Source organism: Hippichthys cyanospilos, chromosome 14 (genome assembly GCF_059441005.1).
Source record: "Hippichthys cyanospilos isolate Australia breed blue-spotted pipefish chromosome 14, RoL_Hcya_1.0, whole genome shotgun sequence".
NCBI classification, from domain to species: domain Eukaryota; kingdom Metazoa; phylum Chordata; class Actinopteri; order Syngnathiformes; family Syngnathidae; genus Hippichthys; species Hippichthys cyanospilos.
In genome coordinates, this window is record NC_142382.1 from 10,691,996 (window position 1) to 10,712,260 (window position 20,265).

The following is a 20,265-nucleotide window of genomic DNA, read 5'->3' on the forward strand; positions in this document are numbered from 1 at the left end:
TACGGTTATGTATTTTTTCTTCGTTGAATGACTGATTTGAATACTCCGAAAAGGAGAAAAAAATGAATAAAAAATGGAAAACTATAGAAAACTTTTAAACGGCGTTTTCTAAAATACAATGTGTTCCCTTCAACAAAAAGAGTAATATTACCACCTTGTGGTGCTTAGACGTAGCTGCACGAGTTTAGAACGTTCCAATTGGCTTCTCCCCAACATCTGTTTAAATAATATCCAAATTCGTATCTCAAAACAACAGCACGCACGCACATCAAAGAAGTGTTTCGAGAGCACGCCGTAACTTATACTTTTAACTTTTCCCTAAAGAACTCTGCCTCTCAACGATAGTTCGACGTATGTCCTACCCACAGGCCCTTGTATGGTTTTGTCAGTCTTCAAAACACAAGAAAAACGAACATGCAATCTAAGCAGGAAGACGAGAAGAGCGATTTTGATATGCTTATTGTTATGTTACTTGACGTTGATTAATTTGGAGCTGTTGTTATGACTTTGTTACGTATTACCGTTTTGCACTTTATTTTGGAGTCAGCCACTGTCTAGGCTCTGAATGATGCTGCTCACCCATCTGGAACACGTAGGACAGCGCACATGGCTTCAATTCTGCCCTTCAATCTCTCTCTTATTGCGCATATTTATAGTAAATTTTAAAATTATTTGTTTTCAAATCTTCGAATGGATTGCCCTCACCATACCCTTCTTAGCTACACGCTTCTGCCCCATGAGTCCATCAATCTTTTTTTTTAGTTGATTTGATATAAAAAATGGATGTCAGTATTCTGAATTTGGTATTTTGAAATGGAATGAATGACTCGTCAGAATCAAATTATATTGCTACTAATCATAATTCTAGTTATGTCTACTCAATTTCGCCCAATTCCTGGAAAGGACCATGTCATCTTGAACTGAGGTAAAATAAAGCTATTTTGAACTGGAATAATGAATAACCAGTCAAAATCAAATTATACCTCAGTTAATCAGCTATATGTTTTAACATATCTGAAAATGGAAGTCAATGCATGAGCAATTTTGAAATATTTTTTATGAATCAAATTGCATTAACAATTCTATTACATTGCAGTTATTTGTAATTCGCAGAGCGCACTGTGCAAATGAATAGTAGGAATCTGTTGTGACAAACTGCATGCGTATCAAGAAGGAAGTGACGCAATTCCTACGCAGCAAAATGACATTAACGTTCTGAAATCCCACATATAATAATACATACTGTATTGGCATCCAAAATATTCTTTTTGACTAAACAAATCAGAATTACGGATATTAGCAACACGCGCAGTTCATCTGTTAAGATGTTGTAAGGGCTTTATGTCTTGCCATAGGCTGGACATGGGTCACTTCACACGTGGGGAAGGCACGCCCATATTAGTGACGTCAAGGGAACAAATCCCCCCCACAAAGTAAACTCCCCAGATAAACACAAACTGTCGGAGGGAACAGGACAATTTGCATAAGGTACGTTCATAGCAATACTTGCATCGCCTTCACAACTGTCAATATTACATCCGTGAGTTTCTGTCAGTGTACATGACTCTCATTTTTCTGCAGGGGTCCTGACGTTCAAAGACCACCATAGGTTTAAGTATTTCAAAAAGCGTCAGCGTTGACTTGACTAGTCATGGCGAACACCCCTCCGAACACCTTGACGCCACTTGCCCGGGCTCTGTCCCACCATAAACTGGACGCTGCCGAATCCAACGAGGTGGTTTCGCCTCGTAATGCCCAGGTCCATCCGTGCCGAAGGAGGCAGCTAACGAGCTGCGGGTCGTTGGATGGAATCGAATTGGTCACCTCGCCGAGTGCAGCCGAAGCGCGCGTCTTGGTCATCAACACTGGAGGGACCATCGGCATGACGCTACTTGATAACGGTAGTTTTGGTCCACTTTGCACGACTATGTATTGCAACCGCTTGCGTGTGAGCAGCCAAGGTCAAGCTGCTAGCGCATTTGGTAGCCTCTTTTTAGCTGCCTCTTGTGTCATGCCCTGCCGAACACGAGATTGCCATACCACATGCAGGTGAATCTCTATGCACATCTTGCAATTACGCGTCAGGAGATTTTCATAGTTCGTTAAACAACTTCAAATTATGCAGCCTGAGGATTAAATATTATAACAGGGATTGTAAATATTATAGTTGAAATAAAAGTGGGTTTGCGTGCAAAATCGGCTTTGTTTACCTAAGACAGCATACCGGCACAGCCGGAAACAACGTTATGTTGACAATGTAGGTAGAGCATGACATGTCCGTATTAGGTCCTCTGGCAAAGACAAGTTTTGTCCTAAGGTGACCAGAAAATCTTGTTTGATAATATTTACAAATATGACAAACAGTTTGTCTTAGCTTTACCTTTCTTGATCCAGGGTATGTAGCTTGAATAAATATATTTTGTGGCTCAACTGCTATGAATTCTGCATGGATTATCTTCCAGTTTAGACATAGAATTTTAAGATCACATGATATGTAGCTTTTTAAGCCTCATCACTCTCACATGTTCATGAGTAGTCTCATTTGTCACGATCACGTTTTAAATGTGTCGTGGTTGTAATATCACACAAACCACTAGAGTGCAGCATAATACTTACAGTGTACTGTATGTAAAGTTGGCCTGAGTTGCCACAAAAAGCCCCAAGCCTCTGTTGTAATACAGTATATCATAAACTAATTAGTTGTATTTATACTTTTTCCCACAGTTCTTGCTCCAAAAGCAAATGCTTTTGTTCAGATTTTACGCAAGCTGCCTATCCTCCATGATGAGATGTATGCACAGCAGACCTGCATGTATGACTACTATGATTCCGAGCACACCTTAGTCCTGCCGTGAGTAGACCCACAATTATTCACTTAAAGAAAACTGCAATTTTTATTGTAATCTAACCAGGGATAGCACTTTATTATCTTAAAATCTTAGTGACAACCACCATTACTGTATTTCAGGCATCCTTGACTTTTTGTGGTATTAGTGTGGTCATAGTGGTGGTAAATTCGCATTATTTGTGGACTCACGCCATGCTGCGTCACTTTTACAGGTGACTAAATTCACACGTAGCTCTTGAGGCACAAACCCCACTTCCATAAAAAAATGACGTTCCCTGTTACACAACAATCAAATACAGCCAAAATCTTGAAATTGTGTAAACACTGAATAAGTAAAATTTATGAGTTAAATAAAAATCTAAAATGGCAAGCAATTCATCAGCAATGAAAATTTGTATCTATATAGTATGATAGGATCTATATAGTACTTTTTTGTATTTTGTTTTACAATTATATGTCGTTTGCTGTTATTTGCTTGCATTAAAATATGCTGTATTACTAGTTAATACCTAAACGTTTGACAAATACCCATAATCTAATATAATATAATTTCTATATATTTTTTTTCTCATTTAATAAATGAATTTCTGTCTTAAAGGCTGGGTCGTGTGAATATTGATCGTAATTTTGAAGGGCCACATAGACGTGGATTTAATGTGATTAATTAATGACTTTTTTTGCCCTAACAGGATGCCGACCGCACATTCTGACCAACTGTTCCACAGGTGTCGTACAGTATATCCGGTAGCCTTGTGGTTTGCCTGCACTGCCCCTGCGAGTGGTTGTTTGGCTATTCTTTGTGTAAAATACCCAAACAACAATACTTGCTGTACCAACTACTGTAGATGTGCATGGCAACCAAAGGAATTCAAAAATAGGGAATTAGGCTGTGTGAACTACCTAAACAGAATTAATGTTATAACAACACTATATTAAAATATACTAAAGCATGTGTACACCTGTTGTAGTTGTATGCATTACCTGACTACATTTTCCATATTACTTGTCTAAGTACATGGATGGAAGGACACACATGGGCAGTTAACTTAAGTCATCTGTCAAGTACACTACATCAATTTATTTAAAATTTAATAATGGCCCTCACACCTTAAACCTTAGCATTGTTTAACCTAATTGCACTGCTTTTCCTACGATTACCTGTAGGCCACTTCAACAGAAAAACACTGTAATAAAAGCCTCTATTACATGAGTGCCGATCAGCTGTCTTGTTGCACTTAACCACCATCCTAAATGATTTAATCCTGACCCTGTATGTAGTTTTGTGAAGCCTGTCACAAGGTTCCGCCCAGCACAGTTGAACACAGAAACACATAAGGTCCATTATAACCTGAGTTTCCTTCAACAGTATAGGGAAGTCTGCTTCCACTCGGCATGAATTTTTTGCTGTCCAGTACATAATTAAAAGGAATTTAAACCTAGAGAAATGTTCTCAAACTTAATTCAGCCAACGTTTTTAACTTGTAGCCGTAACATTCCCCTGTATATTCATTATATTATACCAGCCTGCATGCTCTCACATTTACACCATTCATCCAACTAACATTCAAGTATAAACTTACGTTGACATGAAGATACAAGCATGCATTCATGAGATTTTCTGTAGGTTTGCCACTAGCTGGTGAGAACGACTGAATTAGGATAAGTGCTCATGTTTGCAGTCATACTGTGTTTGCACATAAGCTTTGCTCGCATGAGAGTCTAATGGGAGCGTTGTTGGTAGTACTTGCCTTTCATTTCCGGCTAAGGGAATTAAGGCATGGATTTCGGAAAATGCTTTCTTTATTCAGGTGATTTTTGGGGCTGATGCAACGGATACCTGCACACATGAGCCTCATTTTAATTGTCCTAGTGGTAATAATAAATTATTTTTTTCACGCTTAGGGGCTGCACTTCAAAGTACACTATACCAAATACAGTAGCTGTATAATGTGATGAATCACATTTTTCTCATGGCAAAGATTAGCGAAGGCAAATATTCCTAGGTTGTGTGCATTTTAGGCTAATTAGAGGACCTTTAGTTTGGTGGTTTGGGACTTGCCTTTTCATCTCCCTGCTGTTCCATTCAGCTCATCTTCAGGCTGGCCCACGCATATCCGTCGTGTGTGCCTGTCCTGTTTCTTACAATGGGAGATTATAAGGAAAATGAGCCTATCGTGCAGTCTTTCAATCCAGTGTCACAGGTGTGGCCCATCCGCTGCTTGAGTTAACTCCACTTTAAAAAGTCACATTAATATGTATACTGTATAGCCACTCCTCACCCCCAACATTGCAACTCAAATGGCTCCCCGTATAACCCTCAAGACATAGCCAATCATCCACCTTATGTCGTACTAGTCTCACAGGGTGTTAAGCTTTCGCTGGAAAGAAAAATGGCTAATTTGATGCCGTTCCCTCACAATGTGATCCTCCTTTTTACACTCCTTAATTCAAGTTTTGGTTCCCCACTGCTTGCTCTGCTAAATTGTTTCTCCCGCTTCATAAAACCACTATGTTTTATAGGAAAAAAAATGTAACAAGCTCTTAATTCAATGTGCGTGACAAAGAATAATCATGTTCACAGTGGAGCCAATCAACTTTTGTTTAGCAACATGTTTTTATATGGTTTGGAGTGAACTCCTGCACTCATGTTGACTAACACTAACAATGTTTATCAGGGATTTGTTTTATTATTAATTGGCTGTTGGTGACAAGAGTGCATTTATAATTGAGTTTTCTCTTTCAGTTTGAGTAAAAACAAGAAGAGGATAATCTACAGTATTATAGAGTACAGCCCTCTGTTGGACTCAGCCAATATGACCCCAGATGACTGGAGAAGAATAGGAAAGGACATTGAGGTACTTGAAAACGCTTGAGAATCACTACCTATTGCATTACTTTTAAGAAAGAGACACTCTATTTAATTTTATTTTGCCATATTAATATTTTATTTACATTATTTCCAAATTGAACATTTTTTATTTAACAGAAAAACTATGAACACTATGATGGATTCGTGATCCTTCACGGCACAGATACCATGGCCTACACGGCCTCAGCGCTGTCTTTCATGTGTGAACATTTGGGCAAGCCTGTCATCCTCACCGGCTCACAAGTAAAACAAAACAAACAAAAAAAAAACAACAAAATTTTGAATACAAACCCTCACTTATTCTTTGACTTCAGGTGCCTATCTATGAAATGAGGAATGACGGGCGAGACAACCTGTTGGGGGCGCTGTTGATTGCTGGCCAGTTTGTAATTCCTGAGGTGAGCGGTTTGGTAGTGTTTTCTTTGTATGACTACTGTTAAAATAAAATAGCGACATTGAAACCAGATGAACAAATAATCTCAGACGCTCTTATCACGACTGCATTAACTATTTTATTACGGTATTAAGATTGTGCAGTCGGTCTGATGAGACTGCTACTTTACGCAGCTACCTGTGTTTCGCAACACTCCAGAACGAGTACGAGGAACAGGATGAATGCTAATGTTATCTTGAAGTGCACGGTCCAAGTGCAACAAATTCCATTCTTTATCCACAACAGATAACACTGACAAAACAATACTGTTGTGTGCATTGTGTACTATTTTCTCCATTTTAAATGACCATTTGTTGAAACATCTTTTTTTGCTTACCAATGCCAATAATGTGCATCGAATAAAGTATCCCCCGTCACTCCTCAGGTGTGCTTGTATTTCTACAACAAGCTTTATAGAGGAAATCGTGTGACCAAAGTTGATGCCGGGAGTTTTAATGCATTTACATCCCCTAATTTGGCTCCTCTTGCCACTGCAGAGGTTGATATTTCAAGTAAGTTAGCCAACACAATAGATTCATGTCATGTGTGAACAAAACGTTGTCAGAGTATATTCATCCGTCTCATCATTTTTTCTTGTAGTAAACTGGGACACAGTGTGGAGGGCAAACACTACAGTAAAGTTTCAGGTCTCCACTGAGCTCAACAGGAATGTTGGCCTGCTGAGACTCTTCCCTGGAATAACTGCTGCTACTGTAAGTGGTCCTGTGACTCTTAATATGGAGGCATCAGCAAATCTAATGTAATGATTTTTAACGCAGGAAAAAGACATTTTCATTTCAAATTAAGAGCAAATTAATTGGAACATGTAGCAGCTGCTTTCCAAATTGTATTTTAGTGACTCTTTTTGCAAAACGTATGCTTTTATAAAGTTATATTAAAGAACTTACCCTTATCTATATGCCCATGTCTATATAGGATATAACTTATATAAATATGGGCATCGTCAACACTGATGCAATTTTCTATCAGATGTACCGCATATAATGTTAGATGATCTATCTTTTGACTTACTGAGTCAAATATGTTTAGATTTACCACTACAACTGGAGTTCCAAAGTTTAGTAAATCAGAACATTTTAAGATTTTTTTTTTTCCCCAAAATGCTTTGCGATGATTAGGACCTCTTGGCTGACAAAAATGTTTCACAGGAGGAACATCATTGCAAAAGATTGACAACCACTGGCTCAAAGCAGATTTAATTACCCGTTTATTCACAGAAAAGCAGTCACAGCCTTGCACTTGTTTTGAATATCCTCATCAAAATGTTATTCAAAGTTGACAAAACTGGCCAGGCACTCTTGTTTGCGCTAACTGCAATAAAAATAATGTTAACTTCAGTTTAATTGTGCAATTATCCCACTTCTTACGTCCCTGCTCATGTAAACTCAATCAGAGCTCAGCTCAGAGACAGATAGGTTGGCGTTATGGGCCATGACCAATCACCCTGTAAAGAGGAAGGCTTGGCATTGATAGTGAAGCGTTTAGTTGCAGCTCGCGTTCCGGAGGCCGCCAGGAGGGTGACTTTACTGTCTCAATCTGCTCCCGCAGCCCAGTAGGACCATCAAGGCTTTCTCGCAGCCTTTAACTGTTTTTATGAGCACCAGACTCTTGTGTGTGTCGGCACTACGAGAGCTTCATTCCTAATCTGCGTCAAGCATTTCTTGTCAAAGTGCTTATGGCATCAAAAAAAGTAACCGCTTTTACTAAGCCCCTCATCTCATATTTTGTGCTAACTGCCCTGCACTTGCCAAGTGACTTTACGCTTGCTAACACCTTCAGATTAATTGCTCTCCTTGCGGACACCGCCATCATCTGCTCTTCTAGTCATATGCCGTGGCTAATGATGTGGCACATGGCCTTCCAGTTACGGGAATAATTCCAGAGTCTCCGGCAGATGGGCTTTTACTAGCATGGATAGGCTTGGGCATTAGAGTTGCAAAAAATAACCTGCAATCTATCTGCCATGCATTTTGAGTATGTTTTTTTTAGTTGCACAAATCTCTGTCTTTAGGTGAGGGCCTTCCTGCAACCTCCCATGGAGGGAGTGGTTCTGGAGACCTATGGCAGTGGAAATGGCCCGGATAACCGCTCTGACCTGTTGGAGGAGTTAAAGAAGGCCACCGACTCTGGCGTCATTATCATAAACTGTACACAGTGTTTGAGGGGGACGGTGTCTACGTCCTACGCCACTGGGAAGGTTGGCCCCTATTACTCATTAATTAATTTTTATTCTTATTAATCATTAAAGGTAAAACACTGTTTAGGTTTTGATAGATGCCGGGCTGATAACAGGTGGTGACATGACTCCAGAGGCCGCCCTCTCAAAGCTGTCCTATGTGTTGGCTAGGACAGACCTAGATTTAGATGGCAAGAAAAAGGTTGGTGTGAATTAAACAGGTGAAGTCACTTAACACACTAAAATCAAGTTCTAAAAATCTGGATTTACCTTTGTGTTTGTGAACAGATGATGGGCCAGAACCTGCGAGGTGAGATGACTGCTGACTTGGCAGGTGCCAAGTTTAGTCTGAGTGACAGTCGATTCATTCAAGTTGTCGCCAAGTCGTTGAGCATTAGCTGCAAAGAGGTGAGGGATGGATGGTTCTCAGAAAAATGGGCCAGAAATGGCACATGTGAACCCCAAACTGAACTTGTGTAAAACCAGTTAAAATTATATACTGTATGCCAATCAAACTGGACATAAATGGCTTGGACTGGCTGTTGGGGCTGTGTATCATTGTCTTGAAGGTATGAAGGAGATTGTTTATGTTGTCACTTCACAGTTCACGCAGAATTTACCTCTTACTTCCTTCGACTAATTAAACTGGGTCCCGAGTGAACCACGCAAACCATAACTGATGGAATTTCGAAACTTTTCAACTTTCGGACTTTGAGGAAGACCGTTTTAAACCCGTTACTGGACACAGCGACTGCTTTCGGACGATAACCCCTAAATTTCTCTGAAATTCTGAAAAATCTTGCCTGTTTAAGGCTTAAAAATAGAAAAATGTGCGCTTAATAAAGGCCGTTTTTGCCTGTTTAGACGAGCGGCTGAAAGCGGCCGCTGTGCCCAGCAAAGGGTTAATGAAAGAAAAAGTGCGTACAAAATACTATGTCCTGGTATATATACACACTAAAACTCCACCTCTATACAGTCTAAATCTCGAACCTCTAAAGTGAGTAAAGTTTTTGTTTTTAATCTTTTGATTTAAGCAAATACTGTCTAACCGTTAGTGTTTAGACGATAACGTAGGCATTGTGGCTGGGTGTAGACCCAAGCTGAATGGTGTCAGCCTCCTTAAATCCCAAAAGGATGAGAGAGTGAGGAAACTATGGACCCCTCAAGTGAAATTTTCTCACACAAGCAAGACAAGTGTACAGTAATTAGTAGCACATGTTTTAATGATTTTCATTTGGATGATGATCAGGGCTAAGGACTTAATTGTCATAATACTCCGTTGCAGCCTGGTGGCAATGAGTGTCCAGCTACAGTTGCAACTGAGGCTAACAAGACAAACATTAGCTTCTTTCCATTAGGTGCTGTGGCTTTCTGCCAGCAATCTTTATGGCCATCAACAAATGCAGAGGCTTTGTACTCTGCTCCTCTTTCACCCTTAGCTTCTCTGCTTGCTGACTTAGTCTTCTGAAGTCTTCTGTCTCAACTATCATCACAATCTCCCACTGCATCTTCTTTCAAAACCAAAAAGCACAGAATTTGTCAGCTGACCACGATCAGTATGTTTTTACTTCGAGATGAACGGGAAATAGGGAACTTGGTTGTCCAGGTTTAAGGTTTAAAGAATGGAAGATTGTATGCCTCTAGATTATTTCCCTGAAGGACATAGAAGACACAATGTTGTAATTGTGATAACAGGTATTCTGCACTTAAGTGTTGACAGTTTCCTCAATTATTGCAAATCTCTGAAGAAGTGGGCAGTTTTATTGGGAATGGGTAAGCTGCCGGTCAAGATGTGGTAGTTATTCATTTATTCATTTGTCAAAAGTTACCTAATACAATTAGAAATGTAAGGTAGATAATTTTTTTTTTCAAACACATAGAATTATTTAGTGAAAAATGGGCCATCCTGGCTGGATAATCTTATTAAGTCTTTATTTTACTTATATTAAATGTTTGTTTGTAGATTGTAGTTCTGTTACACTCACGTTTGTGTTTTCCTCCACAAAGCATGCTCATCACCATTTCGGGATACTTATATTGTTTTGTAGGAAAAAAAAATCTGTTTGTTTTTGAGCACATTTTAGGGGTTCAATTATATGTGCCCCAAATAAAAGTTGTTTTGACCTGGAACCAAAAACCTTACTTTAATGTATAATATAATCATATGTTATATGAGACGTCAGTATGTTTCACAACACTCCGGCATGCAGTACTTTAAGTCAGCATAAACCTTTCGACTTTTTCCCGCCCTTCATTTTTTGGCGACATTTAATTAAAAACAACTGGAAAGCTTAGCAATTAGCCACGAACTGGCAAGCTGCCAACGTGTTTGCTGATTGAAAATTCCTCAACACTTGACATAAGAATTGAAAAACATGTTATAACCCTTCCTTATTCTTCATCAACATTAAGAGAGGATCTTTAAAGTGTATTTTGCTTTAACGTACAGTAGGTTATACTATTAAAACATACAGAAGGGAAAATATTTTTCCATTAGAAACAAATTGGAGTTCTTGTTGCAGATGGACAATTTACAAAGCAGTGGTTATCATGAAGCATTAAAAACAGTAAACCAAGCTGCTGGAACTTTAAAGCTCAGTTTAACATTACTTTAATGGTTCTTTCAAGTCAACAATTACAAGATGTCTGGTGGGATACATTGTGGTGATTAATCAACATCTATTTGTTGTTTTTCAATAAACACAAACATCCCTATTTTAATGCTTTTAAAGCACTATCTTTTTTAAGTATTATAAAAATGTGCTTTCTCTTCCCTCGCCGCCCATATGGCAGTCTGTTCATTTCCTAGTTTATGGTGTCCACAGGAGCTGGAGGCCATCCGTGATGCTCTGACACCCTCGCTGGCTTGTGCAGCCTCAAAGATCGGTGACATCGAGGCCTTAGAAACCCTAAAAGAAATGGTAAGTCACACTATAATGTGCAGCACACCTTCACGTTGTCAAGCGCCATTACCCGTTTGGATTGTTCCTCAGTTAATTGATTGCCGGACAGTAAATTTAAAGCACCGGATGAACTGCCTGATGTCCTTTTTTTATTCCGGGGCTCAGGGCGGTAATTTGTGTCTGTGCGACTACGACGGAAGGACCCCCCTGCATATTGCTGCTTGCGAAGGAAATGTGAAAGTAGTGCAGTACCTGCTGACGATTGGTGCCACGGTTTACGCAAAAGATCGTTATGGTGACACACCCCTTTGCAACGCTGTACGGTTTAGGTAAGATAAAGTTTTACTGTCAATGAATGGCTCCTCTTGTTGTTAGTGACGGAGCTATTGCAACGAATGAATGTCAGTCTGGGAGCAGAGAAGCAAGGGGAGTAACAAGGGTTAATACATGATTCAAACTATTTAGGCTAATTGTCAAATGGCTTGCCCAGATTGTGTTTATTAATATCATTGTCATTCCTTGACATTGCCCCAGATATTTATTAAGTGTATTGTTTCTGTTTTCTTTAATTTAGGCTTGCCTCAGGGAGGAAACGTATGTGTAGGATATCTGCCAAATGACTGTTGTCCTATTTTAACGGTTGGCACTGCAAGCGGCAACATGTTCCCTTTGATGGTTGAGGCAGACCTTGCAACATGGATTCACTTCCTTTGCTGCATTCCATGCCTTCCTTTGCTGCTATATATTGTGACAGCACATATGTCTATACTTAAAATGAACAGAATGAGTGCCTTACCTAAATTAAAATGTCAAAGTCATTTAAAGAGAGAGGTGTGGAGATGCGGGCGTGGCCTCAGAACCAGTCCTGCAGCCTGATGCCAGTTTCACAGTTCATACATACTGGCTGCGTGTCCTCATAGTCTCAAAGATGAATTATCATAGGCCAGTATGCCAGCACAGGCCTATGATGAAATCCTTTTGTTTGTGTTGTTGATTTTTCTGTACAGTGCAGTTGCACTTCTGGTGACTCCTGTGTGGGTGGTTCGGGTGTATGTAAGTGACAGGGGCTGTGTCCCTACTTGTCATTACCAACAGTTTTATCCAGACTAGGGCTGTCACCATCAAATATTTTTGAAGTCAGTTAGTCTATCAATAAGTCCATCAAATAAACAGATAACATTTTTTCTAAATGCATTACAGAATAACTTTGATTCGATTACTCTTCATGACCCAATGATTGTTGAAAATTTTGAAATCTGTAATTTTTCTGCCATTTTGACACAGATGCAGTATTTTTAGACTTGATGGTACACGTCACATTTCTTATGAATATTACTACATAATAAAAGAATAAATGTACACTTTATCTGAATGCAAACTTTAAAATAATCTATTTTGCTGTGGATGATGTAATAACGCATGCACGGCCACTCCTCATTGAGGCGTTTCGACCCTGGCCACCCCTGACAAATTTCTGGTTACGCAACAGTTTTACTTTAATTAGTTATACGATGATTCAGTATTTAAGACAGTTTACCTTTTCATCCACTGTTATACTCACACGTGATGAAAATGTCACTCATCACTCTCCACTTGATCATAGTGTTTATATTACATATTTATCTTTATTTGGTGAAACATTGATTTCTGCACAAGTCAATTTCAGCCAATTTTTGTCATAAAAAGTGATTCCTGATTCCTAGACACTAAGTTTAACTGCATCTATGTCACAAATCTTGATCTGTTTAGTTTAGTGTAAAGGTACTTTTGTTTTGTTTTTTCTTTTTAAAAAATGTATACCTACATCACATAACTTGAAATGATATTCAGTTTTAGACAGTTGTCATACCACTGCTTTTATGTTGCTCACAGTTTTCCAAGGAATGCTCAAAGAGTTTGTGTGAATGCACCGTCACATGGATGATTAGATGAAACAATGGTCCTGTGACTACAGTATTTCCAACCTAAAAATAACACTGACAAAAACCTTACTTATCATAACACAAATTGTGATGTCATTTGATGTAGGCACAAGGATGTCGTGAAGCTTCTGAGGAAGACTGGAGCCCACTTCTCCCGAGATGAGTTGGATGAGGCAGGAACTGAACTCTGCAGGTCTTACACACACACACACACACACACACACACACACACACACACACACACACACGCACACACACACACACGCACACACACACACATGGAGTGTCAGATCCACACCAACCTATCATGCATAGCTAACACAAGGCCAACCAGTTTTCTGGCACCTGCATATACAATAGGAATGCTCACTGACTGCATAGTGTCGGGACACCCCCATAGCTTGTGCCCCTGTTTTTTATTCACCGAAGATACTAACATGTCAAACACACGCACATCTCGTGAGCCTGTGAACATGGCTGTTCAAAAACACACACACACATGCAGTTCACACTGCAGAGCTTGGTTGCGCTCATTTGTCATCCCTAATGTGCCGGCTTCATTTGCTGACAACCAACAGGACAAGTTTTGGAAATAATTATCATCCTTACTGGCATGTCACATGTTTTTTTTGTTGTTTGTTAGCCTGGTAGTCAGCGGCGACCTCGAGGGCTTGGAAATATGGAGTCTTGCTGGAGCAGATCTGAATAAACCGGGCTATGATGGGCAGACACCAATTGAATTGGTGGGTGTGTGGATGTTACATTATACTGGGAGGACACTTTTTGAAGAAGTTAGAATCCCGAGTATGCATGCTATTTTTATTTATTTATTTATTCATTTATTTGTCCAGGCTAATGCTGCCGGTAAACCAGAAGTGGCGACCTTCATTCTAAACATCCTAAACAAAAAAATGAAGGTAAACATTAACACAACGACTTACATCTCCTGCTTACTATGCAATTGTTTAATCAACTCTTTAATCACGTCTCTGCCTGATTTCAGACAGCATTTGAAGGATTTAATGAATATGATGATGATGATGATGATGATGAGGTAAACTTAAACCTCTGTGATTCCCCTAGCAAACATTCCTTATCCTTTCAGCACAAGATCTCATTAAGCATGACCTTGGATTTGAGATTTACTTTTGAACATTACCCTACGCCTGTCGTGCATCTGTGTTTTAAAACCATAAAACCATTAATCTGTATTCTGGTCCTCCAACAGCTGGAGGAAAATTGCAAAGAAATCAAGAGCAATGCTTTATATTTATATTATACATTATGCATTAAAATGCTCTTGCAAAATTTGAAAAAGCAGGGAAGAAAAACATGGATTTTAAAATTTGTATGTTGTCTTGCAAAACACTTCTAAAATAGAGATTCAAATTATGGATTGATTTGGATGTATGTATGGTTTAGTCTATAATGACAAACAGATCATTGCATAAAGAATCCTTCCGCCCAAAAATGCGAGAATCATAAAGAGAAAGAGAAAGAAGAATCATAAAGATGGATTAAAAAGGGCCAAGTAATATGAGATCATACGTGTCAACTGGATCCTAAAACCAATCCTTCCTCATAGTTTGTGAGATAATTGTCGTGTGTTTTTCACAACTTATATTCTGGTCTTCGCTGCTTTAGCATTTTACGGAATAAATACTGATGGTAGTGTCTGTTGTGTGCCAGAAACAATCATATTTTTTGTTTCATTTGTTTTTAAATTCAAATATGTGCAGAAGACAATTTTACCATCAATAGCAGGGAGTACAGCAATAAATAAGCACCAGCAGGTAAATCAAACACTTGAAAAACTGAAACAGCAAAGTAGCACCTGCCACTATAAGTTAAAAAAAAAAAAAAAACTCCACCTTCACATCCTTGTTCTTTGTCAGCTATCAAGCAGAAAATAGCTGAGGTAACTGAACCTAAAGATGAAACCCATGAGGCATCTTTTTTCGATACTTTACTAGTGATAATCTTCCTCAGTAATTTAGTTTCATTTTCATGTATGGTTGTGCAAGTCCATGGGCAGCACAGCTGCCGAACTGTCCAAAATTTCTGTCCTTTTTCTACCACCTTGTACTGGTCTCAAGTTAACCAGAGGATGTAGATAACCATTGCCCTCTCTAAAGTCACACATCTAGGCAATTTATCTTTGTCTTTAATTTGCCTGCCATGCTTTTAAAATGTGGGAGGGAGCCAGAGTAACTGGGGAGCAAACCCTCAGGTGAATGAGGGCTGGGCAATATGGGTGAAGACCCCCCCCCCCCCCCCTTTTTTTTTTGTTTGTTTTGTTTTTGTTTTGTTAAATCATTAGATAGTTTTTAATTCGGTCTGTTTTTATCAAAACTGGGTGCTTGGTCTAAAAAAGAAAACTCACTTGTATTTATTTTTTTCTATATTTTTACTCTGGCTGATTTTAAATTTAATCAATTTTCATGGGAAGTGAACGGTTATGAATTTAATCTATTTAACTCAGTATTGAACCCAACAAACATTTATTTTAGGGGTGCAATAATTATTTGGGAACCAATCAATCATCTAATTAATCGATCTTTTTTTTTTTTTTGGTAATTGATTCATTTCTTTTTTTAATTCAAAATTGTCCAAATTTAAATTTTTGAAGAAAAAATATTGTCAGATATCCGTAGCCCTCCATGAAAACAATCGTATTATCTTAGCTGTTTAAGCAAAATAAAATAATTGCTTGTATTTTGGCAAAAATGTTAAGAATTACTTTGCAATTTCCCGACAAGTTTTGCATTTCCTGCACTGTCAATTTGTGGACCATGTCTTGTTTTTTTTTGTATTAAGAGATGGACATCTAAGCATGCTTTTCTGTATCAGATTCATTGATTAATCAACAAAATAATCGACAAATTAATACATCATGAAAATAATCATGTGTTACAGACTGCATGTATTTTAAGGTTTGATCTATTAAACAATAACTCCAATGCAAATTGTTCAGATACCAAAATTGTACTATTAGCAACTATTAATGCCACAGTTAATAGATTGATAACTGTTGTAAACATGTCTCGTAAACTACCCATCAAGCAAAATGTTAATTTCACCATTTAGCTAATTTTCAAACTGTCAATTTTGAAAATGAGAAGCAAATCATTTTAATTTATTAACCACTTTTAAGCAGATTATAGCATGTAAACTACACACACTAAAGCCCAAACTAAGATTTGAGCCTTGCACCATCTATTCACTAACCATACATAAGATGTCCATAGATTTGCATATTCATGCTATTATTTCAGGAGAGGTTTTGAGTTCTGGTTTTCATATCTTGCATATGTGTGTGTTATGGCTTTCTTGTCTTAACGGCGTTTCGTGTGAAGAGTACAAATGCTGCACACTGAATGGCCTCTCGCCTCCACTTCTGCTGATCTCATTTTTATTTTTCCTTGCATCAGAATGGCGGCGTGATCGAGTTCACTGCCTCTCCTAATGACATATGAGCCCCAGCCACTTCTTCCAGTCACCAGGATGCATCAATTGTTTTTTCCTCCCCCATCCTCAAGTACTTACTAAAATGCAGCTTTTGAAGCCACAGATGATTTCAGCTTCCCCGTCCAACTATGTAATTAAGCACAACAGTTTTAAATGCACAACTCAGTGGAATTTTAGCACAGATTGCATATAAATATTTGATGTTGGTATTTCTTTATATATGATGGTCCTTATGATTTTAATGTGGTTGGTGAACCAAATGCTGCTTTTAGTTTAAAAGACTACCAGGGTGATACGGCATAAATACTGTGACTATACCAAGATAATCAAGTTCAGGGCCTTTTATTTTTATACTTATTTTTATGGTGAGATAATAAGAAATAGACTGAAAATACAGATACTTTCTTTATTCTACCTTGGTCAAATACCTCCAAGAGTGTCCTGCTGCCAGAACGTTGTTAGAAAACTGTGAAGTGACTGCAGAGTGATCCAGCCTGTTTCTCCGCCGGAAGTTGTTGAGCCGGAAGAGTGGCATAACTCTGCGCTGAAACGGAACTTGCAATTTCAGTTACAACCTGGTTTTTGCATGTGATCCTTTTCATAAGTTTTATTAATGTTTCGACTGTTTTCATTTACCATCTGCTGTGTTCACTTGTTTCTCTACTTCAATCATTATATTTGGGCAGTGAATTGACAGAATGTTTTACTGTATGTCATTCAATGAAATGTTTCATGATTGTACTTGGAAAAACGAATTTAACTGCCATTTAACATTTGCGTATCTTGCAGCTGTTCTAATTTTTGTGACATTGTTGAAAAAGCAACAAAAATAAATGATTAATCAAAACATTCTCTTAGTACCGCCCATTTCGCACACCTACAATAGTGAAAGTGGTTATCATAAAAGAAAGATTGATTGTAAACCAAAAATTCTTTACATTGTCAATTTTTTTCGAAGAGGCACATGTAAATGCAGTGAACTCTTCCAAATCTTCCCCGCGTGTTGACATTATTTGCAATCTCAAATTGCAAATAGTGCTTTTCAAATAGTGGGGCAGATCCCCCTGGGGGGCGCAAAATGTATTTGCAATAAAATAAAAATTTTCATCTTTTGTTTCAGGTACTTTGATGTACTTGTTTTTTTTTTTTCTGTTTTAGACTAAGCTGTAACCCGTATAAACACACAAAAAAAAATCATTTGTTTGTTGAGAGTTCATTTATATTACTTTTTTTTCTTTTGTTAATGTTAAAAAGAATACAGGTTTAGGATACTTAGACAATTTTTATAGATAGTCAAGTGGGGGGAATGCGAAAAGTTTTCTCTTTCCTGAGAGGGGCTTGGCAAAATATAATTGAGAAGTACTACAATAAAGTACAGTAAGATGTGCAAAATACTATAGAGAAATAACCCAAAGCTATAAACTAGATCGGTGATCCCCAAACTTCTTCTGCATTTTGCCTGGTCCTACAAGCAATAATAGAGCCACTTTTTTTTTTCTTTCTGACATACCAGAAAGGTGTATTCATATTTGGTTAAGTGCGGAAATGCTGGAAAACAATAAACGTTCACGTTCAGACATCTCTACGATCGTCACACTTTTTGTTACAAACTGACTCAGCCCCCCACCTGAGAAGAGAAGAGTATTGTGGCCCTCGGATGAAAAAGTTTGCGGACCCATGAACCAAATGAAATACAGTACAAAAGAGGGATGCCACTTCAAAATAGCAGTGTTGCAAATGCATGTAAACTGATAAGGCAACTGTATAACTCATGAATAGTGCAACATAGGAAATTTTATGTTAAAATATGATGCTTAGAACAATAATAAAAGAACTATGTCAAATATTTTTCTTTTGCCTAATACAGTTTATTTGGTCAAATTTCCAGCCAACAAAAAAGGGTAACTTTTTCTCAATATTCGTTTCAGTCGTCAATGACTTTTGATTGAAGGTTCAAAGTAGTGGACTGATTTAAATGGTGTCACAAATGTGTGATTTATTTGTTTTTACTTACCAAACTAAAGTTATGCAGAAAGCATTACATATGGTTTCCAAAAAAAAAAAAAAAAAAGAAAGATTCATCTAGATAAATAGCGCCAACAAAAAAAGAGTAACTTTTTCTCAATATTCGTTTCAGTCGTCAATGACTTTGGATAGAAGGTTCAAAGTAGTGGACTGATTTAAATGATGTCACAAATGTGTGATTTATTTGTTTTTACTTACCAAACTAAAGTTATGCAGAAAGCATTACATATGGTTTCCCCCCCCCAAAAAAAGAGAGATTCATCTAGATAAATAGCTAAACAATCTAGTCAATTTAATTTATTTTCGAAGGGCGGCTGCCCGGTCGTCGTGCCTACTGCTTGGAACCCAGCTCATCCGGTCGAACCAGCAAGGGCTTCATTCCTACCTGAAGGAAACTTGTTTAAACCGAGCCCCAATTCCTCATATATAAAGCCGAGTGGCACATCACTTGACACACTGTGGGCGCAGGTGACAGCAAGTTAAGAAAGAGCAATGCATGGAAGCAAGTCATCTTCTGGAAGGTAATGGCTCTTGAAAGAGTACGGTGATGGCTGCCCTTTAAAACCTCTTCTTGTAGCGATACCTTTTTTAGTAACAGAATCCAAGATTTTCAGCATGAATGTGGTCTCCCTGATTGAGTGGTTCTCGACAGTTCAACAGTTCTTTGAAAAAATTGTGAAATGTTTAGGACCACTTGACCAGTCAGACATTTGCTGCTGAGATGCACCGGCCATCCGATGGAACGAGAAAGGACTTCTCAGGGCTCACATTTGAAGATTTTTAAGCGATATTTACAGTTTGCCTTGTTCTGTTTGTGCCTCTTTATTACCACAAAGAAAAATAACCATCAAAAATTTGCAGAGGGCTCTTAAAACAAAAACACCCCAACTGGTTCTGTCTGATCACGCTGCTGGCACGCATGTGATGGTTAGCAGCATAACAGCTTTGCTCGTATTTTCTCTGTTTATTGTTGCTGTGATTAAAGGTCCTGATTAAAACAAGTCGTTAAAAATAATTGGTCTCTGTTGAGTCACTGTGGAGGTGAACAGCCGACCTGTGTGGACAATCATTGCTGCAGAGACAACATACAGCCACATGGTGCCCGTTTTACCTGCAAGCCACTAAGGAAGGCGGTTGAACCTCAAATACTTAGAAAGAAATCATTCCTCTTCTTGCTGTGTGTCTTATATGAAATCGTATTTCGGTTTGTGTGACTTTTATAACTTGAAGTAAAAACAAATGTGGTGTTCAGATTGATCAAAATGGATTCCCATTCATTTTTCATTGATGGCCTTGCAGGAGAAATTACGTTATCACCCAGATTTTGTCAATTGGCCGTCAAACAATACATATTTATTTTGTGTACTTTTGTGGTTGATTGGGAAGGGGCAGCTCAGGATAAGAATGTTAAAGGAATACTTATGTGAACATTTTCAGTGGTAAAAGTTAATATTTTGTCTCTAATTTAGTGATAACGACACTATTTAGCAAGTAGCAAAATGTGTGTGTTTTTTTTAAATACTGTATTTGTTCATGAAAAGTACTTTAGTCATCAAATGAATTATAGACAAAATATTAACATTTTACTGCTGAAATTGGC

The 20,265-nt window shown here is 38.2% G+C and overlaps 1 protein-coding gene across 2 annotated transcripts; it reads left to right on the forward strand.

Moving 5' to 3' along the window:
• Positions 1-1,347: 1,347 nt before the first annotated feature.
• aspg (asparaginase homolog (S. cerevisiae)) lies at positions 1,348-17,490 on the forward strand. 2 transcript variants are annotated; one of them, XM_088433538.1, is made up of 18 exons: positions 1,348-1,488; positions 1,582-1,901; positions 2,725-2,851; positions 5,592-5,703; positions 5,835-5,960; positions 6,032-6,115; positions 6,536-6,662; positions 6,751-6,863; positions 8,183-8,368; positions 8,436-8,549; positions 8,636-8,755; positions 11,173-11,268; positions 11,416-11,579; positions 13,279-13,365; positions 13,816-13,915; positions 14,024-14,089; positions 14,176-14,226; positions 16,604-17,490. In XM_088433538.1, the coding sequence occupies exons 2-18, from the start codon at positions 1,652-1,654 to the stop codon at positions 16,646-16,648; spliced, it is 1,968 nt and encodes a 655-aa protein (XP_088289664.1). In that variant the 5' UTR covers positions 1,348-1,488; positions 1,582-1,651; the 3' UTR covers positions 16,649-17,490. The 2 variants fall into 2 exon arrangements, with proteins under 2 accessions (XP_088289664.1, XP_088289665.1); XM_088433539.1 differs by lacking the exon at positions 14,176-14,226.
• Positions 17,491-20,265: the final 2,775 nt, after the last annotated feature.